At 50.9% G+C, this 21,937-nt stretch overlaps 1 protein-coding gene across 1 annotated transcript in view; it reads left to right on the top strand.

Moving 5' to 3' along the window:
* Window positions 1-21,937, top strand: part of LOC137545008 (uncharacterized) — a 43,871-nt gene that overhangs the window by 16,096 nt on the left and 5,838 nt on the right. The window contains exons 4-8 of the mRNA XM_068266123.1: window positions 1,190-1,336; window positions 6,104-6,211; window positions 8,328-8,429; window positions 10,369-10,464; window positions 12,363-12,461. Coding sequence (XP_068122224.1) covers window positions 1,190-1,336; window positions 6,104-6,211; window positions 8,328-8,429; window positions 10,369-10,464; window positions 12,363-12,461 — 552 coding nt within the window. The remainder of the gene's footprint in view (window positions 1-1,189; window positions 1,337-6,103; window positions 6,212-8,327; window positions 8,430-10,368; window positions 10,465-12,362; window positions 12,462-21,937) is intronic.

Genomic DNA, 21,937 nt, shown 5'->3' on the forward strand with positions numbered 1-21,937 from the left:
AACCAGAAAGCAGTGTTCCATGCAAGCACAGTGTCAATTTTATCTTACCATCCAGATGGATCGTTCATGTAGATCTGTATGACCATAATGTGGTGGCTGGATAGAGTACTGGTTAAGGGCTCTGCCTTTGACATGGGAGACCAGGGTTCAAATCCTGGCTAGGTCAAGTACCTATTCAGTAAGGTGTTCAAGGCAAGACTCCCTAACACTGCAGGGTGGCCTCTTGAGCGCGTCCCTGTGGCTGCAGCTCTTGAGCGCTTTGAGTCCGACAGGAGAAAAGCGCTATACAAATGTTCAGATTATTATTATAATACCTCATGTGGATACCACCTGGCAAACAAATAGCTAGCAGATTGTGGTAGGATGCATTATCCATTGTAGGAATAATCATGGGATTGTGCATATTTCAAGTATTGACCACTGTGAGTCCAACCAAGCAGGAGATCCAGCCAAACATGGCTACCGTGTAGGGGATGACGGCAACTGACTGCTGCCAAACACGTGAGGTCACCAGTGAGAGAGTGTCTCTTGTTGATGGTGGTCCCTGCGAGTTGACAAACCGTGCTGTTGGTGCGGCATGCAGAGTTCGGCGTTCACCGGTACAGGAGGCGGAGGCCAGGCAGCAATCTAGCATAAGACCACGCCGGGATTACCCGACATGTTTCGCCTGCAAGCGGCCAGCTTTCTCGAGGGAGGCGTGGTTGACAAGCCGCTTCATCACTGGAAACTTTATTGGGTGAAACACCCGATATACCGGAAGTGCGCCAGCTCCCAGCAGTCCTTTCTGCTCTCTGCACAATTGTTCTAATGATTGCATTTGCTCAGCCACTGATAAGGAATCATACAAGGTTTTGCAGACAAAAATTTGTAGACTGTCCCTGTTGTTCAACAGAGTCTTGTGTACAGCTCTGCTCTACCCCCATCCATTCTCCCCTTCCCCAAGTGCTGTGTTATGCTTGAGGAGTCTGGCCCCCCCCCCCCAATGCAAAGTTTCGCGGGGGGGGGCAGGCAGTGATTTCTAGTTATGCTCCTGTATTGTCATATTGCTGTATGTCACCCCTAAATATTGTCTGTAGCCTAATCTAATGTCCAGCGCTGCGTAATATGCTGGCGCTTTATAAATATAATGAATAAATAAAATATTATAAGGCAGAACTGACCCCACAGTGTTTTCCGCCTTCTCACACAGCTACTTGGGAGCAAGTCCTAATGGTGCACGTCGTGACTGTGTGGCTGTTCTACTGGGGCGTGGTGTCCTTGCCTTGCTTCCTGTACGTGGTGATATCCTGGCTGGTAAAGATGAGGAATAAGAGAAAACAGAAAGGAAAGGTTCCAGGTAAGACACTACAAGGCTCACCAATCTCAACCTTCACAACTTCTCCAGTCCTGCCTTCTGCTGATGACCACAGTTCCTCAGATGTTCTCCTGTCTCACACAACTTCTGCGGTGAAGGGGATAGGGAGGCTGACATACCATTTATTTCCTTTTAAAACATGCACATTGCCTGGCTGTCCTGCCTCTAATATTAGCCATAGACCCTGAACAAGCATAGAGATCGGATGGTCCTGAACAGGGATGGTTCTCTCACTAAGCAAGATGAAACACTTGCATCAGGCGCAGAGATTACAGAGGCAGCATGTTTGTACTGCGTGTTTACACTAACAGCATGCAGTCAGAGTAGGAGGAGAAGCAAGAGGAGAGCGAGGTGAAGAGGTCATCATTGGGAAAAAGCAGCTTGTTGTGCTGTGTAAGGAATCTGACAGTGAGTGAGGAGGGGGGAGGCAGGAGAGCAGCATTGGGTAAAAGCAGCTTGTTGTGCTATGTGAGGAGTCTGACAGTGAGTGAGGAGGCAGGAGAGCAGCATTGGGGAAAAGCAGCTTGTTGTGCTGTGTGAGGAGTCTGACAGTGAGTGAGGAGGGGGGAGGCAGGAGAGCATCATTGTGGGAAAGCAGCTAGTTGTGCTGTGTGAGGAGTCTGACAGTGAGTGAGGAGGGGGAGGCAGGAGAGCAGCATTGGGGAAAAGCAGCTTGTTGTGCTGTGTGAGGAGTCTGATAGTGAGTGAGGAGGGGGAGGCAGGAGATCAGCATTGGGGAAAAGCAGCATGTTGTGCTGTGTGAGGAGTCTGACAGTGAGTGAGGAGGGGGAGGCAGGAGAGCAGCATTGGGGAAAAGCAGCTTGTTGTGCTGTGTGAGGAGTCTGGAAGTGAGTGAGGAGGAGGAGGCAGGAGAGCAGCATTGGGGAAAAGCAGCTTGTTGTGCTGTGTGAGGAGTCTGACAGTGAGGAGGGGGAGGCAGGAGAGCAGCATTGGGGAAAGCAGCTTGTTGTGATGTGTGAGGAGTCTGGAAGTGAGTGAGGACGGGGAGGCAGGAGAGCAGCTTTGGGGAAAAGCAGCATGTTGTGCTGTGTGAGGAGTCTGACAGTGAGTGAGGAGGGGGAGGCAGGAGAGCAGCATTGGGGAAAAGCAGCATGTTGTGCTGTGTGAGGAGTCTGACAGTGAGTGAGGAGGGGGAGGCAGGAGAGCAGCATTGGGGAAAAGCAGCTTGTTGTGCTGTGTGAGGAGTCTGATAGTGAGTGAGGAGGGGGAGGCAGGAGATCAGCATTGGGGAAAAGCAGCATGTTGTGCTGTGTGAGGAGTCTGAAAGTGAGTGAGGAGGGGGAGGCAGGAGAGCAGCATTGGGGAAAAGCAGCTTGTTGTGCTGTGTGAGGAGTCTGACAGTGAGGGAGGAGGCAGGAGAGCAGCATTGGGGAAAAGCAGCTTGTTGTGCTGTGTGAGGAGTCTGACAGTGAGGAGGGGGAGGCAGGAGAGCAGCATTGGGGAAAAGCAGCTTGTTGTGATGTGTGAGGAGTCTGGAAGTGAGTGAGGACGGGGAGGCAGGAGAGCAGCTTTGGGGAAAAGCAGCATGTTGTGCTGTGTGAGGAGTCTGACAGTGAGTGAGGAGGGGGATGCAGGAGATCAGTATTGGGGAAAAGCAGCATGCTGTGCTGTGTGAGGAGTCTGACAGTGAGTGAGGAGGGGGAGGCAGGAGAGCAGCATTGGGGAAAAGCAGCTTGTTGTGCTGTGTGAGGAGTCTGACAGTGAGGAGGGGAAGGCAGGAGAGCAGCATTGGGAAAAGCAGCTTGTTGTGCTTTGTGAGGAGTCTGGAAGTGAGTGAGGACGGGGAGGCAGGAGAGCAGCATTGGGGAAAAGCAGCTTGTTGTGCTGTGTGAGGAGTCTGACAGTGAGTGAGGAGGGGGAGGCAGGAGAGCAGCATTGGGGAAAAGCAGCTTGTTGTGCTGTGTGAGGAGTCTGACAGTGAGTGAGGAGGGGGGAGGCAGGAGAGCGTCATTGGGGAAAAGCAGCTTGTTGTGCTGTGTGAGGAGTCTGACAGTGAGTGAGGAGGAGGGAGGCAAGAGAGCAGCATTGGGGAAAAGCAGCTTGTTGTGCTGTGTGAGGAGTCTGGCAGTGAGTGAGGAGGGGGAGGCAGGAGAGCAGCATTGGGGAAAAGCAGCTTGTTGTGCTGTGTGAGGAGTCTGGAAGTGAGTGAGGACGGGGAGGCAGGAAAACAGCTTTGGGGAAAAGCAGCTTGTTGTGCTGTGTGAGGAGTCTGACAGTGAGTGAGGAGGGGGAGGCAGGAGAGCAGCATTAGGGAAAAGCAGCTTGATGTGCTGTGTGAGGAGTCTGACAGTGAGTGAGGAGGAGGGAGGCAAGAGAGCAGCATTGGGGAAAAGCAGCTTGTTGTGCTGTGTGAGGAGTCTGACAGTGAGTGAGGAGGGGGAGGCAGGAGAGCAGCATTGGGGAAAAGCAGCTTGTTGTGCTGTGTGAGGTGTCTGGAAGTGAGTGAGGACGGGGAGGCAGGAGAGCAGCTTTGGGGAAAAGCAGCTTGTTGTGCTGTGTGAGGAGTCTGACAGTGAGTGAGGAGGGGGGAGGCAGGAGAGCGTCATTGGGGAAAAGCAGCTTGTTGTGCTGTGTGTGGAGTGTGACAGTGAGTGAGGAGAGGGAGGTAGGAGAGCAGCATTGGGGAAAAGCAGCTTGTTGTGCTGTGTGAGGAGTCTGACAGTGAGTGAGGAGGAGGGAGGCAGCAGAGCAGCATTGGGGAAAAGCAGCTTGTTGTGCTGTGTGAGGAGTCTGACAGTGAGTGAGGAGGGGGAGGCAGGAGAGCATCATTGGGACAAGCAGCTTGTTGTGCTGTGTGAAGAGCCTGACAGTGAGTGAGGAGGCTGGAGAGTAGAGTAGAGTAAATTGTCAGGTGCTGTGCAATCATTCCATATCAGGAACGGGGGGGTGGAGGGGGGGGGAGGAGGAAGGAGCATCCTCACAAGTTTGCCTCAGGCAGTAATAAGTCTAGGACCGGCCCTGGTCCTGCATGAACTAAGACTGGATTAGCTGCATGCTTGCTTCAGGTGTGTGATTCAGCCACCACTGATGCCTGAAAGTTCAGTAGGACAGCCGGGCAACTGGTAAAAATGAAATAAATATGGCAGCCACCATATCTTCTCACCTCAGGCTCCTTTTCAAGCTATACTGAAGTGGATAAAAAAAATAAATGAGAATAAATAAATCAGATACTCACCAATAGAGAGAATACTCACCTATGCACAAGAGTGGATTGAAGACTTTATGGGTCTGTTAATTGTATGTATTTATAGATAAAAGAAAACCTGAGACATTGTAACGGCAAGCATGTATACTTACCTGGGGCTGCCTCCAGCCCTGTGTACACTGTGGGCTCCCTCGCTGACCTCCCGGGCCGCTGCGTTCCTCTGCCGGCTGGCACAGTACATTTGCCAGTCCTCCCAAGTCTTGCTCTACTGCACATGAGCGGCACAGCTACGCACATGCCCCGATCACACTTGCATGGCTGGGAGCGTTCTGCACAATGGAGCCCTCGGCGTACGTAGGGCAGGAGGAAGCCCAAGGTAAGTATAAATGCTTGCCCTTTAAATGCTTGCCCTTACAACGTCTCAGGTCTGTACTGAAGGCTTACATACAAAAACCCACAATTAAGGTGCCCATTAACGATACAATATTTTCCTCAGATGCCATAATTAGATTGTTACAATCACATTGTATATAAAACCATGTATGTGGAGAAAATCGGTTTGAAAAGATTATATGGTTGTGTTCCTTTTTTTCTTTCTCTGCTTGAAAGAGTTAAAAATCAAGTCAAGACTAGGTCAGATTACAGTGTGACCCTCACTGAGAAGAAATTCCAACTATAAAACACTTACCTAGCAGAAAATGGCTTCTGAGAGCAGGAATGAGATAAAAAGGATCAATAGTTCATAGATTTTAGCTCTGGCATACTTCAATGAATGTGTCATTGAGCAAAAAAACAATAAAAACTTAAAAAGTAGATTTAAAAATAAAAAAAAAACTGCGGAATAAGTAATTTTTAGGAGAAGGAGGATCTATACAATTGCTTATTTCATTAGTTTATTTTATGGACATTTTATTGGAGGTTCATGAACTGGGCCTTATGTATCAGGAATAGATAGCTCTCCTTTTGGGTTGGCCTTAAAGAGAACCTGTACTGAGTAAAAATATTTAAAATAAACACATGAGGTAACTTCAAGTGAACATTACAGAGTCACCTTGCCATCAGTTCCTGTCAGAAGCTCACCATTTTCTTCTGACAATAATCCCTTCCAGTTCTGACAATATTTTGTCAGAACTGAAATATATCAGTTGCTGTCAGTTATTTATCAGTTGCTGTCAGTTATAGCTGAGAGGAAAACTGATGTACCAGGTAATGTCCATATTTCCCTATGGCTCAAGTGGGCGATGTTACAGTTGAACAGTGTGCTGACCAGAAAGCTGTTATGGGTAATGGCCATTTTCAAAATGGAGGACGGAAAATTCCATTGATGTCAGTGGACAAACAGGACGCAGGAGAGGAGAAAGACACTGGGGAGTAGACTACATGGAAGGTAAGTATGACTTGTGTATGCTTATTTTGACTTTTAATTTTCAGTTCAGGTTTTCTTTAAAGTGTACCAATCCACCAGCCGTAGAGAGTGGAGTTTAGGTAGTTTGTGTTATCCGGATGAGGATGTAGTTATATTCACCATGTTCTTGTAAGCGTGCGTTTGTGGTGGAATACTGAGAAATGTCTCTCTCTTTCAGAAGAAAAGCAGTCAAGCAAACCCAGTGTGATCAGCAAAGCCTTCACCGGAACAGACATTATTCTGGGATTCCTGAGGGAGATATTTGTGATCTACATCTGTCTACGAGGTAAGGGTCCACCCTACGGGAAGAGTCCTCTTCAGAATGACAGGCGAAAACTCACAAGGGGCTCACAGACTGCTGGGGGAGAAGTGGAGTAGAGCAACCAGGCAGGTTCCAGCTGTTGGATTGGTTGCTCTGGGCTTTGCCCCGCCCTCTCTCCAGTATTCTTTGGTTGACTGAAGCTGTGATTGGTTGCTCTGGGCACTGCTCCGCCCTCTCTCCAGCATTCTTCAGTTTACTCTCACAAGCACACAGCAACTTTTTCCAAGCAAATGCAAACACGCAGGACTGACAGGAAGTTGAATTGACTGGCCGAATTCCAACCTGCATACAGTGCATGCAAGCTAGCATTATTAGAATCTCATTGGTCATCTCTCACGGTGGTTGCCGTGTGGGTAAGCCAGGCTGTACGCACGGGATAAGTCCTATTACTCGGCTCAGAATGATGCTTTGTGTTAAAGAGGAACGTAAACCCCATACACCTTGAGATTTTAGCCAGCAACACTAGAAAGCTTTTCAGAAGTCTCTTATCGCAATCTGCGTGAAGGAAATGTGTTTTGTGTCAGAGCCCTGCCTTATGAGTTGTAGACAAATTGCATGACTGTACTATGTAGATAGGTGCGGCTACGAGTAGGTTCACACTTGTTTTAAAAACGTATCCGTGGATCAGTTTTTTGGCCCTGATAAAAAAACAGAGCCACGGATATAGCAGCCTTCTTAACAAAAAAACAAAACACAGTTTTGTCTGCGTTCGGGGTGTGTGTGGGGGGGGGGGGGGGGGGGGCTTGGGGTAGCAGCAGCTGGGGGGGGGGGGGGTGTCAGCAGGGGGGTGGGTCACTAACCCCCCATAAACCCGCCCCCCTCGTCTGCTCTCCCCACCAGCATGGAGGCTCCTCCTCACCCACAGGCTGAGCATATGTATGCTGCAGTTACATTGAAAAGCAGGAAAAACTTATGAAATGGATCCGTTCTGCTACGGACAAGTGTGGACCTAGCCTAACCTGTCACTATTCACAGAGGAATGATTTACTGTTTGTTTCTGCCCTGCTGAAGCACACTGCGTTCTCACAGATCATATGAGAACAGCTGAGGGATTTTTCAGCTACAGAGACAGGATCTGAAGAGAAGGACCTGTACTTTATTCCTGTACTTGGATGCTTACACCCACCATTCAGAATGAGCCCTTCCTGGCTGTAATCTTCTGACTGTTTACTTTAGGACTGCAGAGACACAGGAACAAGACACACAGGTCGGCAGCTGTTATTTGCTATATCTAACCTTCCTGTCGTTCTGAAGACATCGCAGTCACAGTATTAGAGTTAGTGAAGATTGTTTCTGTATGCTGGATGTGCTGGGCACAGGCCTACATAGCGGGGATTCTCAACTCCGGAAACTGATGAAATCTGAATAGTTGTCATTCGGATTTCCTCCGGTTAAATGAAATCACCTGTGCGAGGGGAGCAGGGGGGTTAATCTTACCTGTCTGACGTGTTCTTCGGTCCGTCCCTCGGCGCCTCCCACGATGCGGTCCACGCGCGTCACGTGACTACAAACACTTCCTCCTTCAACCCGGAAGGAGGAAGTGTTTGTAATCATGTGACCGCATTGTGGGAGGCGCCGAGGGACGGACCGAAGAAGACGTCATGATGGGTAAGATTGACCCCCCCTCCCCCGCACAGGTGATTTGATTTATCCGGATGAAATCCGAATGACAACTATTCAGATTTCATCCGGTTCCGGAGTTGAGCATCCCTGCTATGGAGGCCTGTGTCCAGCACATCCAGCATACAGAAACAATCTTTGAGCATCCCTGCTCCATAGTAGTAATGCCCACAGGGGAAACTGTTTTTTCACATTAGAAATTAAAAGATTTAAAAAAAAGCCTTTGTATTGCTATTTGCTAGTAATTACTGGAAATATATGTGGAATTCAGAATTTTAGCCAACTCAAGAGATAAACTGAGTGAATCTGGGCCCGGCTACAATAAACTAACAGGACAAACAGCCATTCCTGTGCTGGGAGGACTTCCCCAATTGAACACTTTCAATCAAAAATTTAGCAACCAGTCTCTTGTTTTATGGATTATTCTAATTTATGCCATTTTTTCTCTCTTGTGTTTCAGGAGGGTTTTTCAGCGAGTGGTGGGCCTGCGCCCCAGCATGTTCCCTCCTGTGCAGAATCATTCTGTGCATTTGTCTCCACCCAAGCCAATGGATCGGGCCCAGTAAGTGCTGATCAGCTCAGCCGACCTACATGTACTGTGTATTGCCAGTAAGATTTTCCTGCAGCACAAAGACTAGTTTTACTGCTGTGTCATCAAAGTAAAAATAATTCTACTGCTTAATTATTAATCACCAAGTCAGGAAACTCCGCCTCTGCAGTGCTACTACAGCACAAAGCAAGACTCTTTCCTGCTTAACCTCCTTGCCGGTCTAAAAAATCCGGCAAGGAGGCAGCGCCGCACATTTTTTTAATTTTTTTTTTTTAAAATCATGTAGCGAGCCAAGGGCTCGCTACATGATAGCCGCTAAGCGGCGGCATCCCCCCACCCACTCCGATCGCCTTCGGCGATCAGAGTATGCAGGGAATCCCGTTGAGAACGGGATTTCCTGCAGGGCTTCCCCGGTCGCCATGGCGACGGGGCGGGATGACGTCACCGACGTCATGGACGTCGGGACGTCATAGGGAATCCCGATCCGCCCCTCAACGCTGCGCTGACTGGCCAGGCAGCGCAGGGCTCTGGGGCGGGGGGGGGAGCGACTCGGCGCGGCGGATCGGCGGCGAGCGGCGGCGATCGAAAGTTACAAGCAGCTAGCAAAGTGCTAGCTGCTTGTAACAAAAAAAAAATTATGCAAATCGGCCCAGCGGGGCCTGAGATATCCTCCTGCGCAGGTTACCCCGAGCTGAGCTCGGGATAACCGGCAAGGAGGTTAAAGGGAAGGTTCAGGGTGAAGCCAATAAAAATCAAAATCCACTTACCTGGGGCTTCCTCCAGCCCGTGGCAGGCAGGAGGTGCCCTCGTCGCCGCTTCAGAGGCTCCCGGTCGTCTCCGGTGGCCGTCCCGACCTGGCCAGGCCGGCTTCCAGGTCGGGCTCTTCTGGATTTTTATTTTTTTATCCCCACTCCCTGAACCTTCCCTTTAACAGAAGTTTGCCATCTTTAAACAAAAGGTATTTACGATAATTCAGGTTGGAGTGAGCTCTGGGGTTTCCCATGATGCATCACTGCTGAATATGCAAATCATCCCTTGTTGTCCCTGTAAGCTAGCCACACCGCCAGATTCGCTGGCATGCAATGATGTGCCAGCTTGTTAATGCACTGATGAGAATCAACTGATCCGAAACAGTCTTTATGCATGTTGGATTATGGTGGCTATGTACAATTAACAAGGATGATTTGCATATTCAGCAGTGATGCATTGTTGGAGACATCATATGCTCACTCCAACCTGAATTATCGCAAATACCTTCTGTTTTAAGAAGGCAAACTTATGTTTTCCATAACATTTTAGTGAGAGGGCTTTTTGGTCCTTTGTAGCCCCTTACACACTCCTGGGAGTTCTGGGTCACCATGAGCTTGCTGGGTAGTCTGTAACTCTTTCCTGCGTGTGAACTCAAACCAGCAGGTGGAGCTGTAGGACACGAAAGTGTACATTCGTGTAATATCTCATATGGTCCCAGGGCTGGATAGAATTATATCCTATTCCCCTAAGCAGAGCTGGATAATCCACAAGGCAACTTAGGCAGTTGCCTAGGGGCTGGAGAGAGACTAGGGGCCTGGATGGTGGTAGTTCCAACCAAATCTTACCAAAAACACCACATGGCCATGAAGGGTGGGACCAAAGTTGTTACTTGCCTAGGGTCCCATTTCACCTTAATCCGTCGCTGCCCCCAAGACACCTACAGTTTTCCCATTGCCATATACAGCATCTCTGCATCAGTAGCCCTATTTCAATGTGATGCCCTTTGCAAAGGCCCACCCTTAAGTGTTACAAGTTATTTTATTTTTTAAAGGTGAGTTATAGGTTTATTTTTATTTTGTTATTTTAGTGCTAAACACAACTAAGAAAGAAAAAGCAAATCTGTTGAGGAGTAGTGAAATGTTTTAATTTATAATGGTGAATTAGCGATATATAACCCACCCTTTGTCCTGACTGTCCTCAGGTGTGGAGATCCTCATGAGATTGCTCATCACAGCCTTCAACATGATTGGCCTTCCGATATTCTGCATATTCGTGCTGCGGATCTACTACACGCATTGTGAGTATGACCCCCTGACCACTCTTCTGTCTGTGACCTCATGGGGGGGCGGAGTTTCATGTGATTGTGTGTGTACAGTGTGTGTGTGTGTGTACAGTGTGTGTGTGTGTGTGTGTACAGTGTGTGTGTGTGTGTACAGTGTGTGTGTGTGTGTGTGTGTGTGTGTGTACAGTGTGTGTGTGTGTGTGTACAGTGTGTGTGTGTACAGTGTGTGTGTGTGTGTGTGTGTGTGTACAGTGTGTGTGTGTGTGTACAGTGTGTGTGTGTGTGTGTGTGTGTACAGTGTGTGTGTGTACAGTGTGTGTGTGTGTGTACAGTGTGTGTGTGTGTGTGTGTGTGTGTGTGTGTGTACAGTGTGTATACAGTGTCAGTGTGTGTATGGAGGGCCGTTTCTAGCCTTCTTGTCACTCCAGGCACAAGAAGTCCTGTGTAACCCCCCAAAAAACAAACAAAAAAAACACGCATACACTAAAGAATATAAACCATGTGCCATATAGAGTGGATGCATAATGCAGGGAGTCCCCGAGATTCAAACAACCCGCCGTTCCTGTCACATTTTGTTGCGCACCCCCTTCCTGCTCTTCCCCAGCCCAGTGTGTACATGCAGAGTATAGTGCAGCAGAAGCTGTGCTCTCACCTCCAGAGTCCAGTGCTGTGCTGCCGCCTGTCCACTCAGCCTAGTGCCCAGCATCTCCTACCACATGTAGCGTGATTACACCCAACATGAGGAAAGCCAGCACTAGAGGGAGCAGGAGACAGACAGGATGGTCACACAGGCACAGCGCTGGACTCCGGCAAGGAGGTGAGAGCACAGCTTCTTCTGCACTACGCTCTGCATTTACACACTAGGCTTGGGGAGTGCAGGAGGGGGATGGTGACAGATTGTGGCACAAGAGGAAATAGGGGGGCACAGGGGGACAGAGGGAAGCACAAAGGGGGATAGAAGGAGCCTAGACACAGTGGGATAGAGGGATGCACAGGGTAGCAGAGGTAGCACAATGGGACAGAAGGAGGCATGGGGGACAGGGGGAGGCTCAGAGAGCCAGAAGGAGACGCAAAGGGGGACAAAAGGAGGCACTGGGGAACTGAGGGCATCACACAGGGAGACAGAAGGAGGCACAAAGGGGTACAGAAGGAGGTACAAAGGGGGACAGAAGGAGGCAGAGGGTGACTGGAGGAGGCAGAGGGTGACTGGAGGAGGCAGAGGGTGACAGGAGGAACAAAGAAGCACAGAAGGAGGCACAGGGGGACTGAAGAAGGCACATGGAGACAAAGGGAGGCACACAGAGGGGCAGAAAGAGGAGGCACAGGAGGACAGAAGGCGACAGAGTGGGACTGAAGAAAGAATGGGGGAGGGAGAGGTAGCACAAGGGGACAGAAGGAGGCACAGGGGACCAAAGGAGGCTCATGGGGACAGAATGTGGCACAGGGGGACTGAAGGAGGCACATGGAGGTAGAAAGAGGCACAAAGGGAACAGAAGGAGCCACAGGGGGACAGAGGACAGCACAGGGGGATAGAGAAGGCTAAAATGGGGACAGAAAGTGTTACAGGTGACAGAGGGATTCACAATGGGTAAGGGGGCATGGAGGGGACACAGAGGCAGCTGCCTGCAACTTACACTATCCAGACACAGCAAAAGCAGGTGATAGAGCACCCATGCGGGGGCTTAGCCTGGGGGTGGGGCTTGATTTGGGGTGGGCTTAATCCAGGAGCATGGCGCCCCCTAGGACCGATGGCACTCCAGGCGATGGCCTGGAATGCCTATTCCTAAAAACGGCCGTGTGTGTACTGTGTATGTATGTACATGTGTATATGTACAGTGTATATGTGTACAGTGTAAGTGTGTGTAACGCCCATACATTGTAATATTCTGCCTTTTGTTCCCCATGTGTTGCAGATGATTGCTCCTGTGTAATGATGAGCAGGAAGCAGTTCCGGTTCCCATTCTTTGGTATACTGTTTCTCTTCATTATCCTGTTCATCAGCATCTTGGCATGTAAGTGGTCCTTGTTTACTTATTTTGCTATTATTATTATTTAGTATTTATATAGCGCCAACATATTACGCAGCGCTGTACAGAGTATATTGTCTTGTCACTAACTGTCTCTCAGAGGGGCTCACAATCTAGTCCTTACCATAGTCATATGTTGATGTATGTATCACACCACAGTGTGTAGCAAGCACCAATAGGAGAGAAAATGTCAGACGTGCTATGACTCCTATGGTCTGTGCACATCAGACCATACCAACAGCAAAAATCCCAAACGAGTCAGCACCGTCTTCAGATGCCCGAAACAGCGGAGCTGTCGCTGATAGATGCTTGACATCATGTCATTTTATCAATAAAGAGCTAAATATTTTTTCTACTGAAGACGGTGCTGACTCGTTTGGGATTTTTTTTTTTTTTTGATGTATGTATCGCAGTCTAGGGCCAATTTAGGGGGGAATCCAATTACAGTAACTTATCTGTATGTTTTTGTGATATGGGAGAAAACCGAAAGGCCCGGAGGAAACCACAAACACACGGGGAACATATACATTGGTTATGTTAATTAAAATAGATAAGTAATATCTCTTACCCACCCTGTTTTAAAATAACAGGCAAATGTTTGATTTCATGAGGGCAGCCATCTTTTTGGTTGAAAGGAGGTGACAGGGAGCATGAGACGCAGTTCCAATTGTCCTCTGTCCTGATCACCCCTCCCAGCTGCGCGCGCTAGGCTTGAAATTTCAAATTCCCCCCAAAAAATAAAAAATTGCACCAAAACAGCAGAAGGAGAACAACGACATCAGAAATCCCATCATGCTTTGCACAGCATCAGGGGAAAAAAGCCCGGGCAGTTTTCTTCTGTGCAGCTAAAAATGAGGCTTGTATAAGAGAAACAAAGTTCTGATGCTGTGAAACTGTTAAAGGAACACCAAGCCTTTTCAGTGGTGCTGAGTAGATTTGTGGCCTGGAGGTTCACTTTAAGGTCGCCAAAATCTAGAAAAATATACAAAGGAGCACCATTACCGAAACGAGGAGAGCCAGTGCTGCCTGCACATCAGGAGGGGATGCTGAGCAGGAGGTGAAGTAAATGAGGGGGAGACTCGCGCTTTAGCTGAACCAATCACAGCTTGTGGCACATGCACTGACGGCCTGCACCTGCGCAGCAGCATGAAGCCACTCTGTGCATGGAGGTAAAAGCCACGCATGAGCGTTGATGGACAGGACCGCGGCTCTGCTTCTCAAGGAGATTCAGAAGACCCCATGTAACGATTGGTGAAGCACAGAGAGGATCCGATTACCAGTGATCTGCAGTATCACTGGGAATACAGATGTATACCAGATTATACGTGATCTGCAGTATCACTGATAATCCGATATACTAGCTAACCTCTGTTCACCTGAGTAGAGTGTAGTGTTAGGTGCAACAATAACACTTAGAGGACTAGGCCTCAGTGCAACAAGGAGTACTGCACAGATTCCTTCCGCAGACCTGAGCTCTCCAAGACGGGAGGAGTCAGACTGACAGTAGGAAGGACAGACTGAAAGTAACCTTCAGGAGGAAGGATCACTAACAGAGCGAGGAACCACCTCTAACAGTAAGGTCGGTTCTCGAGGTCGGACAAGCCAGGTCGTAAACACACAGACAGATAAAGTACAAGATCAGGAGGCAAAGGCGGAGTCAAAGTACAGGCAGGGTTCAGCAACGGGGTATCAGATATATCGGGGTACAAAATCAGGAGGCAGAAGCAGAGTCAAGGAACGAGCCGGGGTTCGGCAACAGAGTATCAGAAATATCGAGGTACAAGATCAGAGTTCAGAAGGATAGTCAAGGCAGGCAAAAGTCATAACAGATAATCACAATCAAACTAGTACTTTAGCTATCAACAGAATCTAGCTAAGTGTAGGATTACAGCTCCAGCTGGTCCCGGCACACTTACGGATCTGACTACGGATCTGGGTGCTCCCACATGTGTGATCGCACGCCAGACAAAGAGCAAGTGAACAACCAGCAGCATATATTAGTGTTGTCCGGATCATGAACGATTCGGATCTTTGATCCGAATCTATTTAATGAGTCGATCATCCGAATCATCAAAATGAACGATTCGGATCGCAAAAGGGGCGGGGCCAGGAGCGACACGCCCCCTCTCAGCGGGCAGCGGGGTCCTGGAAGCAGAGCTGAGATGGATCGCTCTGTTGGATGGGAGGCAGCCTTGCAGGGACAGCAGGTAGATAAGAGAGAGGGGACATGGGTGCCACTGCCAGATGTGTGTAGAGCACACATACTGGCTGAAACGTGCTTCTCATTATAGGCTGGCTGTTCCGTAGTGCTGCACAGTGAACACATTTGAAGCTTTTGGCTCAGCACAGCTCAGTAACTTTGCAGGCACTGTGATTGCAGGGCAAAATGATCCTCCTCCACTCGGCACTAAACAGCTGCACTTATCTTCTGGGAATGCTTTCCTTCACTGTGTGACGTTTGCATGGAAAGTACACAGATGAGCATATAGGTGAAATAAATACATGTAAAGCATATGATTGCAGCATGTGGGTATTACGTGCACAAACATTTCTGCTCTCTGCTCGTCCCTCCTCCCTTCTCTGTCCACTCCCTGCCCTCTGTCCATCTTCTCCCCTTCTCTCTGTGTGTCCACCCCCCTCCCCTTCTCCTGTCCACAGCAGGGAAAGACCTGTCCTGCTAGTCATCTCACCCCGAATGCTTCGGTAGTAAAATGATCCGAGATTCGGATCAAAGATCCGGATCTTTTCAATGATCCGATTCGAATCATCCGGATCATTGAAAAGATCCGAACTTCCCATCTCTAGCATATATACTCTAGGACCTTTCCAGGACCTCCCTAATTGCTGGTCCAATGAGAGCAGTGGAATTTGTCAGCTGACCCAGCTGGTCAGCCGACTCCCTTCTAACTGCTATTTAAACTCTGCCTCTGTGCTCGCGCGCGTGTAAGTCTGAATCTTGGTGGACTATCAGTCCCAGCCACACCAGTACTGTCATGCAATGAATCTAATGCGGGGGCCGCCTCTGATGCGGATTCCGCCGTTACCAATGCGGATTCCGCCGTTACCAATGCGGATTCCGCCGCACTGCCCATGCGGCATGCGCCGTTTTTTCTGCGTTGTGACGCCATGCTGGACGCGGAAACAGCCGCCTCACCTCGAGAGACGGTGGCTTTTCCGCGTTTCTTCACAGTACCCCCCTCCCGGGGAGTGGACTCCGGACAACTCCTACCAGGTTTCTCGGGATGTAAGGCGTGAAATTCCCTCCTTAATTCGTCCGCATGCATGCGAGTCCCCGGTACCCATTGTCTCTCCTCAATGCCGTACCCTTTCCAATGTACGAGATATTGTACCGAGTTTTGTACAACGCGTGAATCTAAAATCTTTTCTACCTCGTACTCAGGTTGGTCATCCACCAACACAGGAGGAGGAGGAGTGGGACCCACATGGACTGCTGGCTTAAGCAGGGATACGTGGAAGGACCTTACCCCACGCATGCTGGCAGGAAGATCAACAGCGTAAGTGACGTTGTTGATCCTTCTGGCTATCGGGAAAGGCCCGACAAACCTGGGACCCAACTTGTCTGAGGGCTGTTTCAGGGCCAAGTGACGTGTGGATACCCAAACCAAGTCTCCTGGCTGGAATCTCCACTCCAAAGACCGTTTCTTGTCAGCTTGACCCTTCTGACTCAGAAACGCCTTTTCCAAACTGTCTCTCACCGTCCGCCAAATGTCTTTAAAAGACCTTTGCCAAGCCTCCAGAGCTGGAAACGGAGTGGAGGCCACTGGTAACGGTGAAAATTTGGGCAATCTTCCAGACACAACCTGGAACGGAGAAAATCCAGTGGAAGAACTTTTCAAATTGTTTTGTGCAAATTCTGCAAAGGGCAGAAATTTGACCCAGTCATTCTGCGCCTCTGCAACGTAGCATCTCAAAAACTGCTCTAACGACTGGTTGACCCTCTCCGTCTGACCGTTGGTCTGTGGGTGGTAGCCCGATGAAAACGACAGCTTCATGCCCATTTGATGACAGAATGCCCTCCAGAATTTAGATACGAATTGGACTCCCCGATCGGACACTATGTTTTCCGGAATGCCGTGCAACCGGAACACGTGTTTGATAAACAAGTCGGCCAATTCCTGGGCCGAGGGGAGTCCTTTCAAGGGCACAAAATGGGCCATCTTGCTGAAGCGGTCGACTACCACCCAAATGACCGACATGCCCTCTGATCTAGGAAGCTCACCCACAAAATCCATGGACAAGTGGGTCCATGGTTCACTCGGGGTGGGTAAAGGCTGCAACCTCCCTACAGGTGCCAGCCGGGAGGGTTTGCTTTTAGCACATACCGCACAATCCTTAACAAATTCTTTGCAGTCGGCTGCCAGAGACGGCCACCTAGCGCATCTGGCCACAAGATCCTGCGTTCTAGATGCCCCAGGATGTCCCGCATTCTTGTGTGAATGGAATATCTGTAGCACCCGGAGACGGAATGGCAGAGGCACAAATAAAACCCCCTCAGGCTTCCCCTCAGGGACATCCTGCTGAAAAGGACTCAAGGTCTCTGTCCAGTCTTCCCAAGTCTCTGTTACGGCCAGCACCAAATTTTGTGGGACAATGGTCTCTGGGGCAGAAGGCTGTGCTGTCTCCAACTCAAAGCATCTGGACAGGGCATCTGCCTTAATGTTCTTGCTACCCGGGGTATACGTAATTATGAACCTGAACCTCGAAAAAAACAAAGACCATCGAGCCTGACGGGGACTTAATCTCTTAGCCCCCTCGATGTATTCTAGATTCTTGTGATCCGTGTATACAGTAATTGTATGTTCTGCTCCTTCCAGCCAGTGACGCCACTCCTCAAAGGCAAGTTTAATGGCTAAGAGCTCTCTGTTGCCTATATCGTAGTTTCTCTCTGCCGGAGAGAACCTACGAGAGAAATACGCACAAGGGTGTAGCCTTCCCTGCAAGCCTGACCGCTGAGACAGCACAGCCCCTACCCCAACCTCCGAGGCGTCTACCTCAACAATAAAAGGATAAGAGGTGTCTACATGTCTCAGGATGGGTGCGGAACAAAACAAATCTTTTAAAGTGGAGAAAGCACTTAATGCATCAGGAGACCAGTGGGTGGTATCTGCCCCTTTTTTCGTAAGACAGGTGAGGGGTGCGATAACCGTGGAATACCCCTTTATGAACCTTCTATAATAATTTGCAAAGCCTAAAAACCGCTGTAAAGACTTCAACCCAACCGGCTGAGGCCATTCCAAAACAGCGGAGACTTTGGCGGGGTCCATAGACAGGCCCGTGGTGGAAATTATGTACCCCAGAAAGGCGACAGATGTGACTTCAAAAATACACTTCTCAATCTTAGCGTAAAGTGAGTTTTGTCTTAATTTGTTGAGTACAAATTTCACATGCATTCTGTGCTCAGAGAGGTTGTTGGAGAAAACAAGTATATCGTCCAGATAGACCAGCACAAATCTCCCCAACACCTCTCTGAAGACCTCGTTGATGAGTTCCTGGAAAACGGCCAGGGCATTACATAACCCAAAGGGCATCACCAGATACTCGTAATGCCCGTCTGGCGTGTTAAAGGCCGTTTTCCACTCATCGCCCTTTCTAATGCGCACCAGGTTGTACGCGCCCCGTAAATCCAGCTTTGAGAAGATTTTAGCATCGGTGACCTGCGTAAATAAATCGTCTATCAGGGGTAACGGATAGCGATTCTTTACCGTGATCTTATTTAGTCCCCGGTAATCAATACAGGGCCGCAGGCCCCCGTCTTTCTTTTTAACGAAAAAGAAACCTGCTCCAGCAGGCGATCGGGACGGCCGGATGAAGCCTTTGGCTAAATTGTCACGGATATATTCCTGCATAGCCAATTTCTCTGGCCCAGATAAATTGTACAAATGACCCCGAGGGGGCATACAACCTGAACGTATATCAATGGGGCAATCGAAAGAGCGATGTGGGGGTAACTTGTCTGCAGCCTTGGGACAGAATACATCAGAATATTCCACATATTGCTCAGGTACCCCCTGTACATGAACCCTGGTTTGGCCCAATGTCACCTTCCCTAAACATCGCTGAAAGCAGTGTGCTGACCAAGAAATTAGTTGGCCGGTGGCCCAATCAATGTGTGGAGAATGAAGGTGCAACCATGGCATGCCGAGTATAATGGTGGAGGTTGTCATATGCAACACAAAGAACTGTAACTTTTCCCAGTGCAGTACCCCTATGGTGACCCCCACCTCTGGTGTCTGAGACAGTGGGTGATTCCCTTGCAGAGGAGAGTCATCCACTGCCGTAACCTGGATGGGTGGTTGTACTGGTGTGAGCGGAATACACAATCTCTTAGCAAACTCAAAATCCATAAAATTTGCCGCGGAGCCTGAATCGATAAAGGCTTCCGTGACCTCAGTCTTATCTTCCCACGTAACGGTACAGGGAAGAAGCAATCGTTTTTCTTCTAAGGGTAAAAGTCGGACGCCCAGGGTGTTACCCCCCACCACTCCTAAGCGGTAGCGTTTTCCCGGCTTATTGGGGCAGTTCTGTACTATATGCCCCCCTTCACCGCAGTACAAACACAGCTGTTCGGTCATTCTCCGTCTTCGCTCTACCTGGGTTAATTTTGACCGAGCAATCTGTATCGGCTCGGAAGGAGGCAAGACGGGAGAAGGTGAAATAGTAGGAGGTGGAGTCACTGGGACCGTGGTGTAAGATACCCCTCTGAGACGGGAACTACCCCTGGTCTGTTTTTGGTAGCGCAGCCTGCGGTTGATTCGGATGGCCGCTGAGATGGCCTCATCGACTGTTCTGGGCTCGGGCTGGCTTAACATCAAATCAGAGACCTCATCGGACAGCCCTGACAAGAAATGATCTAATAGGGCATAGGTGTCCCACCTGGCCGTAACTGACCACCTCCTAAACTCGGCCGCGTAATCTTCGACCGGACCTTCGCCTTGACGCAAAAGCTTGAGCTTCCGCTCAGAAGTCGAGGCAAGGTCCGGATCGTCGTAAATTACTGCCATAGCTTTAAAAAATTCCTCTACAGAGGTAAGAGCTTTGTCTCCGGCGGGCAGGCTATACGCCCAAGACTGGGAGTCGCCGGACAACAAAGTTTTAATAAACGTGACCCTCTGGGTCTCAGTACCCGAAGATTGGGGTCTCAACTCAAAATAGGACAACACCCTACTCCTAAAATTCCGGAAGTCAGATCTGTGACCGGAAAAACTTTCAGGTACAGGCATACGTATGTCAGAGCTAAAAGGGGATCGCACATGATCCACTGATGTCTGGAGGGTTTGTACAGACCCTGATAGGGCATCAATAAGAGTTATGTGAGTGCCCAGTACTTGATTGATGTTGTCCACCGAAGCGGCAAGTACACCCAGACACAGTGGCGTCCCTACCATGGGGCGGCCAGGAGCGCTCCGCTCCGGGTGTCAGCTCCAGGGGGGGTGTCATCAAGGCCTCTCCAGAAGCCTTGATGACACAGGAGGGGAAGCAGCGCTGAGGGAGGGGTGGCAGCGTCGGCGGGGAGGGGGGAAATACCCCCCCACATCTCCCTCACCTGGGTCCCCTCCTTCGGCGCTTCCCCTCCACGGGCGCGGCAACGGACACTGACAGGGCGGCTGATAGCCGCCCTCAGTTTACCCGAGCAGGGCTACGGGAAGATGGCCACCGACGCCCGCACTGGAGACAAAAATAAACGGCAAGATGGCCGCCGACGCCATCTTGCCGTCTATTTTTGTCTCCAGTGCGGGCTTCGGCGGCCATCTTCCCGTAGCCCTGCACTGATGACGCAGCAGGAGACGGCGCGGGACATTCAAGAAGAGCTGCGGAGAGAGAGGCTGCCTGGGATTCGGAAGAGAGGTTTCATCTGCAGGTAAGTGAATGTTTTTTTTTTCTTTTACAGGTGCACCGGCCCGGCCACCCACCGCTGCTGCCCACCTACCCACCGCTGCTGCCCACCTACCCACCGCTGCTGCCCACCTACCCAGCAGGCTACCCACCACTGCTGCCCACCTACCCACCACTGCTGCCCACCTACCCACCGCTGCTGCCCACCTACCCACCACTGCTGCCCACCTACCTACCAGGCTACCCAGCAGGCTACCCACCACTGCTGCCCACCTACCCACCACTGCTGCCCACCTACCCACCAGGCTACCCAGCAGGCTACCCACCACTGCTGCCCACCTACCCACCACTGCTGCCCACCTACCCACCAGGCTACCCACCAGTCTGCCCACCTACCCACCGCTGCTGCCCACCTACCCACCACTGCTGCCCACCTACCCACCAGGCTACCCAGCAGGCTACCCACCACTGCTGCCCACCTACCCACCACTGCTGCCCACCTACCCACCAGGCTACCCAGCAGGCTACCCACCACTGCTGCCCACCTACCCACCACTGCTGCCCACCTACCCACCAGGCTACCCACCAGTCTGCCCACCTACCCACCGCTGCTGCCCACCTACCCACCGCTGCTGCCCACCTACCCACCGCTGCTGCCCACCTACCCACCACTGCTGCCCACCTACCCACCAGGCTCCCCAGCAGGCTACCCACCACTGCTGCCCACCTACCCACCACTGCTGCCCACCTACCCACCGCTGCTGCCCACCTACCCACCACTGCTGCCCACCTACCCAGCAGGCTACCCACCACTGCTGCCCACCTACCCACCACTGCTGCCCACCTACCCACCAGGCTACTCAGCAGGCTACCCACCACTGCTGCCCACCTACCCACCACTGCTGCCCACCTACCCACCAGGCTACCCAGCAGGCTACCCACCAGTCTGCCCACCTACCCACCGCTGCTGCCCACCTACCCACCGCTGCTGCCCACCTACCCACCACTGCTGCCCACCTACCCACCGCTGCTGCCCACCTACCCACCGCTGCTGCCCACCTACCCACCACTGCTGCCCACCTACCCAGCAGGCTACCCACCACTGCTGCCCACCTACCCACCGCTGCTGCCCACCTACCCACCACTGCTGCCCACCTACCCAGCAGGCTACCCACCACTGCTGCCCACCTACCCACCACTGCTACCCACCGCTGATGCCCACCTACCCACCACTGCTGCCCACCTACGCACCACTGCTGCCCACCTACCCACCAGGGTACCCAGCAGGCTACCCACCACTGCTGCCCACCTACCCACCACTGCTGCCCACCTACCCACCACTGCTGCCCACCTACCCACCAGGCTACCCAGCAGGCTACCCACCAGTCTGCCCACCTACCCACTGCTGCTGTCCACCTACCCACCGCTGCTGCCCACCTACCCACCGCTGCTGCCCACCTACCCACCACTGCTGCCCACCTACCCACCACTGCTGCCCACTTACCCAGCAGGCTACCCAGCAGGCTACCCACCACTGCTGCCCACCTACCCACCACTGCTGCCCACCTACCCACCACTACTGCCCACCTACCCACCAGGCTACCCAG

The sequence above is a fragment of the Hyperolius riggenbachi genome, chromosome 1, assembly GCF_040937935.1.
Source record: "Hyperolius riggenbachi isolate aHypRig1 chromosome 1, aHypRig1.pri, whole genome shotgun sequence".
Classification (NCBI taxonomy): Eukaryota; Metazoa; Chordata; class Amphibia; order Anura; family Hyperoliidae; genus Hyperolius; species Hyperolius riggenbachi.